Genomic DNA, 9,997 nt, shown 5'->3' with positions numbered 1-9,997 from the left:
ACGCCTCATATATTTTCTTTTTTCAGTCGAACGTACATTTACAGTGACCATACATGTTATGTTATAAGGCGGGACATAACTATTATTAAAGAGCATTCCTCTTGTGCAGTCTTATGGTTCGAGGAAGACGAGTAGCTGGTGCATTGGTGGCGATAAGGTCATCCAGCCGCTAGGCGGAGCAAGAGCGGGGCATGAAACCAAATGCAGACTGTCGCGCTCAGTTTGTTGTTGTGCTCGTGGTGTTTCCTTCAATTCCGCACAGCGAGGAGCTAACGCTATATCAAATGTGCCGATAAACCTTTTTATGTTATAGGCACTTACATTTAGTTAATGTCTAGGTATTTCTGAAACAGGTAAGTTGAAAACAAGCTAAATGCTATGTTTGTTCTTAGCATAATATATTTAGGAAAAAGCAGTTAAGTAGCCGTGTTAGCATTAGCCAACGTTAGCTAGACTAGTTAATATTTAGTCAGTTTCTCCCGGCCTCTGAGGTTTCAAATGGCCGGCTTACCTAAATATAGTGATGAGACAAAGATCTCGAACGTGTTGCATTCGATGAATACACAGATGAGTTACAAAAGGTGAGCCAACTTTTCAGTCAGGCCGGTGCCACGCACAGTTTCTATTCAAGTGAGGGTGAACGAAACGATCACCCTTAAGCCAACTGAAACGTGTCCCTGTGTCTGCACGAAACAGAAGCGCTGACGGGCAGCAATGTCGCTATATGATGACCTCGGTGTGGCTGCCAGTGACACCAAGACCGAAGGATGGTCCAAGAACTTCAAGCTGCTGCAGTCCCAGCTGAAGGTGAAGAAGGCGGCTCTGACCCAGGCTAAGGTATGCACATGCAATACAGTTACGCCCATAGGTATGAACAGGTAATATGGTGCACGTATGACACATTGGGAAAGATCAACAAGGATGACTTGATTAAATCCTTGGAGGACAAGGAGGATACTTGATACTGATATTGATGCCGGTGGAAAAAAAGCATATACAGTAGAGATTATAAGCAACAAATGAAATAGTGAGTTCACAGCTAATGTGCTGTGAGTATTCAGATTGCCGAACTATTTAAACAAGGAAACAGTGTTAACCCAACATGTACACATCCATTGATTTTGTGTGTGTGCATGTGTAGACCCAGCGGATGAAGCAGACCACTGTCTTGGCTCCAGTCATTGACCTAAAGAGAGGAGGCTCCAGTGATGAGAGACAGATCACAGACACTCCTCCACATGCTGCCGCTGGACTCAAGGTCTGTCTTATTCAGTGAACCTTGTCATCATTGTTTGTGAAATGCATTTCATCTTAGTTTTTGAAGTGGTTTGGATGTTTCAAGCCGCTTGATTTGATTTCTCTTGATTTGATTTGGCTGGATCTGGGCCAAAGATGCAGAGTGAAAACATCAATACGACGTGTTAATGATATGATCAGAGCACTTCAAGGGGCTGTGATGCAGCTGCACAAAGACTACCTTTTATCTGTTGAAAATAAATCTAAATCACTTACAGCGAGGTTCACGGATGCCATCTCTATCTCTCTCTCATATTTTGGACTGTCCTGTGTGTGTGTGTGTGCTTCAGGACGCAGTGCCCAGTGGTTTCTCCTCTGGCGATGTGCTGATCCCATTGGCAGACGAGTACGATCCAATGTTCCCCAACGACTACGAGAAGGTGGTGAAGCGACACAGAGAAGAACGACAGCGGCAGAGGGAGCAGGAGCGGCAGAAGGAGATCGAGGAGAGAGAAAAGTAATGCTAATGTTCATTAAGAGATGAAAACAGCAGCAGGGGTTAAACATGAGAGACTATAACCTAGGACACAGGTGTGCTAAATTTGTGTTGATAAAACGCTGTAAATGATGGGGGGGATGTTCATTTGTCTGTAATTTTATGCTAGCCATAACATGCGGCCTTCATGTAATAGTAATTTTTAAGAAACTAAAGAGAGTGTACTTCAATGTTGAATGTTAACAGGAACACCAGACACCTGTTTGAATCTTGAACTTGGTTTTTTGCAGGAAGAGGAAAGACAGGCATGACAGTGGAGCTCCAAGTGGTTTCTCTCGTTTCCCAGCAGCAGAGGGCGACTCAGATGAGGAGGAGGACTACGAGAAAGAGCGAAGGAAACGAAGTGAGTGGTTTACATATGGAGTGCCCGTAGAAATAGTCACCATCCTCTGACTTTTTCACATTTTCATCGTTCCGGCTTTGAGTCAGAACTCTAGCCTGAATTTTAAATGCTTTTTTTTGGTCACAGGTTAAGAGGAGGGTCAACTGCAAGAGCATAGTATACCACTCAACGACGTAAAGGAGAAACAAAAGTGCATCAGGCTTTTTAGCATTGATGGATAACATGACAATGTGGAAGCACAGACGCAGATGATTAGATACATTAGATTTAGCATCTGTTTGGTTCATTCATCAACCAAAACAATGTCTAAACTTCACTTTTCTAACATGATGCATCATATTATTCACCTCTCTCTCTCTCTTTGCCCCCCAGGTATGGGCGGAGCAGCTATCGCACCTCCTTCTTCACTTGTGGACAGGGACGGTAAGTCTTCTGACCCATCGGGTGAAACTGTGTTGGTTTTAAACATCAGCAGAATAAGTACGCAGTAATAGCAGCAGAGGGCACTGTTGGCTATATCATTAGTGTGAAGGAAAGTCAAAGCAAGACTTCTAAAATCAGGTTGTTGTTTTTTTCAATAGAATTCAAAATATATGTAAATGATAATCTAAAATATGAATTTTATTCTGGCTGACAACAGTAAACATGACATAGAGCTGAGAAATCGAACCTGGTTGTGCTCCTCGGTGCTTAGTGGTTGTGTTTTTCTGGGTTTTTTAGGCTCATCTTCATTCTCCTATGAGGATGAAGGTCGTCCTGCCAGAGGCTCAAAGGCCGCCATCCCTCCACCTATGTATGAGGACTCAGACCGGCCACGTTCACCGCCTGGACCAACCAGCTCCTTCCTAGCCAACATGGGGTGGGTGGGACACACACACACTGACAGACACATAACAGCCATGTTTTTGTATTACAACCTAAACTGATTTCTAGTGGAATGAAAAAAAGGTTACTCCAAAAGCTGTAATTTTATTGCAGTTGGCACATTCACAGTATATCAGTATTATGATAATTCAAACATGCAAATCTGACATGGTAAATTGCAGTGTGTACAGTTTTTTTTTTTTTAATCAGAAGGTTTTTTTGCTCCCTGTCTACTCCCACAGAGGTACGGTGGCCCATAAGATCATGCAGAAGTATGGCTTCAAAGAAGGCCAGGGCCTGGGGAAGCACGAGCAGGGCCTCAGCACAGCGCTGTCTGTGGAGAAGACCAGCAAGAGAGGAGGAAAGATCATCATAGGAGACGCTGCAGAAAAACGTACGTCCTGCATTTTTCTGCTCTTATTCATTTAAATACACTCACCGGCCACTTATTAGGTACACCTGTTCAATCACAAGGCAGTGACTCAGTGCATGCATGGAAAGGACGACACACTGCATCTGCTTTTTGTTGACAGGCGTCATGACGCATTGACATCATATTGATGCTCCGTGTTACACGCAGGGACTACTTGTTATTTTCTTTATTGCTGAAATAAAACATTTATTGCAGTTTTGTATTCCTAAATTGCCTCGCAGGCCTGATCAAACGGTCTCGCGGGCTTGTGTACAGCCTGGAGGCCAGGCGTTCGCCACCTCTGTTCTACTGCCTGCTTCCAGCAGGATAATGTACTGTGCCACAAAGCTCAATTCTGAGCGCAAAATGGCTCCACCCCACAACTAGCAAGGTGTCCCTAATAAAGTGGCTGGAGAGTATGCCTTTGTTTTTTTGCTGCCAACGTTCTCCTTCCATGGTCGATGTTATTTATGCCTCACTCTGATTTTCTTTGTCCATTTTTTTTTTACCTGTCACTTTGCTTTCCTTCAAGTCCTTTTTTTACCTGTCAGCCGCATGAACTGGTCTTTGCTTGTATCGTCTCCAGAGCTTTCGTTGTTTTGTCTCCGTCTGTGGTTAACTGGCTTTGGCTTTTAGTTGAGAAGGAAGCTTTTGGTTTCACTTTTGATCGTCATGGTGTCATTCCAGGATCAGCTCGATGTTTTACTGTGATTTTGTGTGCATGTCTTTGTTCTCTTTCATTGTGTGTGTGCGTGCGTGCGTGTGTGTGTGTGTGTGTGTGTGTGTGTGTGTGTGTGTGTGTGTGTGTGTGTGTGTGTGTGTGACTGAGCAGCAGGGTCAAGCCAGTCAGGTGCTGCTGAGACTTCAGGCGGAGGTTCTGCAGGTTGGCCTCCACTTCCATTTTCTCTCTCCCATTACACACAGTGCACTGTCCAGCTTGTCTTTCACTCTTGCAGTGTATGTGTGTGTGTTTGCATGTGTTTATCCATGTACTGTGTGCGTTTATCTACCATACACAGTCACCAAATTGAAAGTAGTGATGCTTTGTGTCTGTTTTGAAGTTGAGTGGTTCCCAAACCTTGCCATCTAAAAAAGTTTGGTGTTATGCCATGGTGATGAGTAGAATAGTTTTGCATGTTTTTCTGCTGAATGTGTGCTAACACTGCACTCTTTGCTTATTTTGTCATTTTGGTTTAATTTCATGTTGTTTGAATCTGGTCTCCTTCTCTAACAGCCCCCAGTTCTTGCCTGCATTTCCTATTTTCCCTGATTCTTCTAACCTATTCTCCTCCTAACCTCAAGACAGTGATTAAGTTCAGCAAAATCCACAATACATCTTAAATATGCCCTAACAGGATAGTGCTTAAAGTTGCACAAAGACTGGAAACAGAGGGAAACAGGTGGTGTGACTCTGTCTAACAGTAACAAAATCTGCCTACTGTGAGAGAAACTAAACATATCACACAAATAATAACGGTTGAATATCTTTGTTGCACATGTGAGCATGTTGAATGTCTTATTGCACATGTCTAAATGATCTTTTCTGTAGATCTAATCTTGTTCAATTTCCATGCCTGATTGATCTGAATGTAATCTAGCATGTAGCATGTTAACTTACCCAGTGAAGTCTAACCTGATTGCTCATAAACATAAAAGTGTTCATGGAGCTCTGGGAGTACTAGCAGAAGGTTGCTAATCGGTACCAGGCAGATAGTTGGTAGAGGGTACTCGAACTCCCTGTGTTCATACTGGCTGCATAGTCTGGCACACACCCTCCATGTTACTGTAAGACAGAGCCAGGCTAGCTGTTTCAGCCTGTTTCCAATTGTATGCTAAGCTAAGTTAACCAGCTGCTAGCTTCATAATTACAGTGTAGAAATGAGAGGGGTACCCATCTTCTCATTTAACTCCCTGCCAAAGAGCCACTTTTTTCGCTTTAAAGATTAAAATCCACATAACAACCGGAGAATTGGCTGTTTAGCAGCAACTGTGACCCTGTGAAATAATTGCTAAAGCAAATGTCATGATGAAGTGGCTTAACAAGACCTGCGGGCTTTGAAATGAAATGCCATTTTTAACCTTTGCCTCTTTCTGGATGCAGTGTATGCTGTTGGCCACTAGATATCATGGTTGGATGTCAGTCTGCAGTGATGTGATTCATCACTGCAGTTTTATTTATTCATTTATTTTTCCAGCCGAACTGCTATAGTTGTATGAGTTTACATTTTTGAAGGATTTTACAGCCAATCAACAGGAATCCCTGTTATCAGCACAGAGGAAGAGCTTAGATGAGTATACAGACAGTCTAAGACGTTATCTCCCTGTTCTCATTTAGGAATATAGACCAGAACACCAGGTACCCCCTAAAGAACAATTTGTGGCCCCTGTTAACCAGTTTGGGGACCACTGGTCTTAGTGTTCGAGTTTAACCAAGAACTAGCTGACAAGATCTTATGTAATACACTGTGTATGTACATGTATACATGCACTGCAGTCAGTTATGCAGGAATAGCACCGATCGTGTTGAACTTCAGCGACCCTATTAGAGTGTTTTTTCAGCAGCATGTATAAAACCATAAAAGCAGTGTGCAAGTGTGACAGAAACAGCCGGACGTGGCAGAAAAAGTGGATGTCGTGTTGGCTCAGCAAACACAGAACCATGTTTTTTTTAACAGCTTTTGAACAAAATATGTGCTGGATTGTTTCATTTATCACACGCATTGAATCAAGCTCAATACAATACGATAAAACTTACGGTTGCACATTGAGTTGCTCCATCCAGAGCTCCAGCAGCCTGTGAACACTCCTGAGGAGACAAAAAAAAAGCATGATGTTGGTTTCTGCTTCCATCTAACCAGCGGACTCTTCCAAGAAGTCAGAGGCCAACCCGCTCACAGAGATCCTCAAAAACCCCACCAAAGTGGTGCTGCTGAGGGTATGTTTTTTACCAAATATCAACATTTCAGCACTGAAAAAAGTCATTGTCAAGCATAATCCAAACTGGAAATAAGCCTTTTTTATTAAGTTTACACAAAAATGCTAAAATCTTTGTGTGTAAAGTTGAGTTTGACCTTGTGAAGCTGTATTTGAGGTTGCGGCGGGTACATCAGACCTCATGAATTATGTCTGTTGTCTGTGTGTCTTGTAGAACATGGTGGGCCGAGGAGAGGTGGACGAAGACCTGGAGGGAGAGACGAAAGAGGAGTGCGAGAAATACGGCAAAGTGGTTAAATGCGTCATTTTTGAGGTGAGAGCAGAGGACTGCAATAGGTGAAGTGGATGTATTGATGCCAGTAACACCGTCACCAAAAAAAACGCCTTTTTTTTCCTCAGATTGCAGATGTGCCAGATGATGAAGCTGTCAGGATATTTCTGGAGTTTGAGAGGGTGGAGTCGGCCATCAAAGGTCAGTATTTAGTTGTCGTACGTGCACAACAATGAGGCCTCTTCCTGGAAAAAAAAAACACTGAAAAATGTCATCTTCCACATTTCCTCAGTGATTCTGCTCTCAGAGTCATTTTGAAATCAGAATGGCATTTCCATACACAAGCAACTTTTTTTTTTAATCATCTTCATGTAATTGCATCACTTTATCCGACCATTGTGTAACTGCTCTAATAATATGGGTGAAAGTGTGTCCCATTCTAAATGGGTTGGCCCAGATCAGAAACAAGGTGAGACTCGGCTCCCTGCGGTGTTACATCATACGTGGCCCAGCAACCCAGCCATCTCCCTGCGGCACCGGCGGCACCGCGCTTACATCAGAGCTCCGAGAAAGCAGGACAGACCCTCAAAGAACGATGTAGAGAGCCGCAGTCATCAGTGTCACAAGGACACGCCGCAAGAGCTATTTCTATAGATGATGATGAAACATTTTATGGGTCCCAGCAGGGAAAGACGCTTGCCTTTCCTCTAAAGGTCAGAGTTCACACAGGAACGGGTTGGATTTGACCACCGCAAACATTAGGATTTAACCCAGTTCCACCTCATTTCCTTCTGTGACTGCATGAAATTTCAGTGGTCACCCTTTTCCTTTTATGTTAGCTGGAATTCAAAGTTTTTATTTTGACTAGAATCATTCCAGGGTAGGAGCACAGAGAGCGTATCAGGGTAGCATCTGAGCCTTGGCCTTGTTTGAAGTTGTTTCCCCCTCATGGTGGTGAATAGGCTGTTTGTCAGGCCCGTCACACCTGCCTTGTTTGGTCCGGACTTACAGATGTGAAAGTTCTGCAGACCAATCTGGACCAAACAGCCGTATCCTTGGTGTGATGGAAAGAAACTCAGAAACTGGGGAAAGTTAAAGAAATAGTTCAGCATTTTTGAAAACGTGTCTCATTTCCTATCAGGCTGAGAGTTAGTCGAGAGGATTGGCACCACTTTCCTGTCTGACTGTTAAATACAAAGCTGTAGCCAAAAGCCAGTTAGCTTAGCATAAAGGCTAGAAACAAGGGAACGGCTTGCCTGGCTCTGCCTAAACTTGGTGAAAGGTGAAAGAATCTGCCTGCCGGCACATTCAAAGCTCACTAATGTGTATGTTATACCTTGTTTGTTTATTGTAAAAATGACAAGTTGTGGTTTTACGGAGGGTGATGTGCCAGACCAGTTCACATTTGGCTACATTGACATACAGGAGTCTAAACTGGTTGCTGGTTAAACTGGTTATTTCCCAAAATGCCTGAATGATTTCCTCAAAAGAATACATTGTGCTGTCTCCATACACATACAGCCTGTGATTCAGGATGTGATGAGGTTTACAGCGAAACAATCTTCCAGTCTAATCACTTTGTTTTGTACATCCAGTGTCAGCACACTGGAGCTGATGTGCACACGCATGAATGAAAAGTACTGCATGAAATGTGCTGACTGAGGCGATCGTAAGTGTCCGACAAGCAAATGGATTGGACCTGTTACAGGACGCAAACACTGTGAGGTTGTTCGTTTCATTGATAAGGTTTAACCCTGCCAGACAGGACAGAATGAACACTGTCCTTTTTAACAGACGTTACCTGGTGTGCGTTTGTGTCTTTTTGTGAACGTTCAGACAGCATTTACTCGGCGACAATACCGGGAAACAACACCGATGCCATATTTCCCAGATGTGTGAGAGCCAAAGCAAAGTTGTTTTTCTTTTTAGGGCTTTTATCACTGCCACTGAGGGCAGACTGTTAGCATCAGTCAGCTGCTTGCCACAACAGTTTGTTCCACACAAATCATCTCTTCTTAGAATAAGAGGCCACTGCTGCGGAGGTTACAGGAAAATCAGCAACAGAACTATGTAAAACAAACCAGCTTATTATCATTTGGCGTATGTCACTTCTTCGTGTAGACCTTGTCAAGAGGAACTCTGGGACACCTATTCAAATAAATACGAATGCTATATTATGCAGCGTCTAACCCTGTTTAATATGTGAAGGTAGACGTAGTGGTTTTCTGTCACATGGCAGGTCTAATCCTGTCGCTGAAAGGTTTATCTGTGTACTCCAGCACAGTCTGACCTCTGTCTTTCTCCTCTGCAGCCGTGGTGGATCTGAACGGACGTTATTTCGGCGGGCGGGTCGTCAAGGCCTGCTTCTACAATCTAGACAAGTTTCGGATTTTGGACCTCGGCGAGCAAGTTTAATGCCCCCCCTTTCCTCTGGCACTGACAGACGCTATGAGCACGCATCTTGTACATAATAAACCTTTTTTTATATTTCCTGAACAGCAGTGAAGTGCATGTAGTGATGTGTCCACGGTGTAGATTGTTTGTGTTTTCCTGATGGAAAATACCTTTATGTTAAGACAAATTAAATACTGTCAACTACGTCTAGATTACGGTTTCCTTTATTCATGTTCCATGCAAATGTAACGGTTTTCTGTCATTATTCGAGTCAGTATAGCCAGTTATTGAATTTAGACATCAGCCTAGTCATGCTGACTGTCCCACAGTTGTTTTTCAGTTTCAGAATATGAAATATTTCATCATGGTGTAAACACTTTCTAGCAAAATCATAAATTGAACTCAAAACCTGCACACATCCTGTCATGGAGCGGCTTCTAATATCCAAGAAGCCTAGTTTCCCTCTCAATTTCGTCTGACATAACTCTGGTTCCACAGTAGTGTTAGTGCATCCCCAGGGTCCCATAGTCTTAACTTAGCCATGATGGATTATGGGAAGGGGAATGGGACAGTGAACGCAGGCCCAGCCTCATTCAGAACTTACGTAAGTGCGCCTAAAGGGCCCTGGAGGTTCCAGTGAAGGATCCCACCGGAGCAGGTTTAATTCAGATCAGAGAAACAGGTTGGATGGAAAACCATAAACGAGAAGAGAGACTCATCTGAAAGATGTCATTCCTTCACTCATGTTGCAGGGGTCAAAGGTTGAGGGGATATGGATGAACCTGGAAAAGGTAAAGATGTTTCACTGACTATAGAAAGACTGAAACGTCCCACAAGCAGGTTTACTGTTGATCTGTTAAGAGTTCAGTTAAAAGTACATCTCCTTGAAAAGCTGAAAATTAGAAAATTAAATTCAGCCTGGTTACAATGTAGTGATTTTAAAAAGAAAAAAGTTTAATTCCTTGATGCGCTCTTAGAAAAATGAAA

At 43.2% G+C, this 9,997-nt stretch overlaps 1 protein-coding gene across 2 annotated transcripts; it reads left to right on the top strand.

Moving 5' to 3' along the window:
* Positions 1-217: 217 nt before the first annotated feature.
* rbm17 (RNA binding motif protein 17) lies at positions 218-9,220 on the top strand. Of its 2 annotated transcripts, XM_076721924.1 has the most exons (13): positions 218-353; positions 697-837; positions 1,142-1,258; positions 1,587-1,753; positions 2,023-2,135; positions 2,508-2,558; positions 2,856-2,994; positions 3,242-3,393; positions 4,244-4,294; positions 6,270-6,346; positions 6,560-6,658; positions 6,745-6,817; positions 8,928-9,220. In XM_076721924.1, the coding sequence occupies exons 2-13, from the start codon at positions 715-717 to the stop codon at positions 9,029-9,031; spliced, it is 1,266 nt and encodes a 421-aa protein (XP_076578039.1). In that variant the 5' UTR covers positions 218-353; positions 697-714; the 3' UTR covers positions 9,032-9,220. The 2 variants fall into 2 exon arrangements, with proteins under 2 accessions (XP_076578039.1, XP_076578040.1); XM_076721925.1 differs by lacking the exon at positions 4,244-4,294.
* The last annotated feature ends 777 nt before the right edge of the window (positions 9,221-9,997 follow it).

The sequence above is a fragment of the Chaetodon auriga genome, chromosome 22 (assembly GCF_051107435.1).
Source record: "Chaetodon auriga isolate fChaAug3 chromosome 22, fChaAug3.hap1, whole genome shotgun sequence".
Classification (NCBI taxonomy): Eukaryota; Metazoa; Chordata; class Actinopteri; order Chaetodontiformes; family Chaetodontidae; genus Chaetodon; species Chaetodon auriga.
This window is presented reverse-complemented; position numbering and strand designations above follow the sequence as displayed.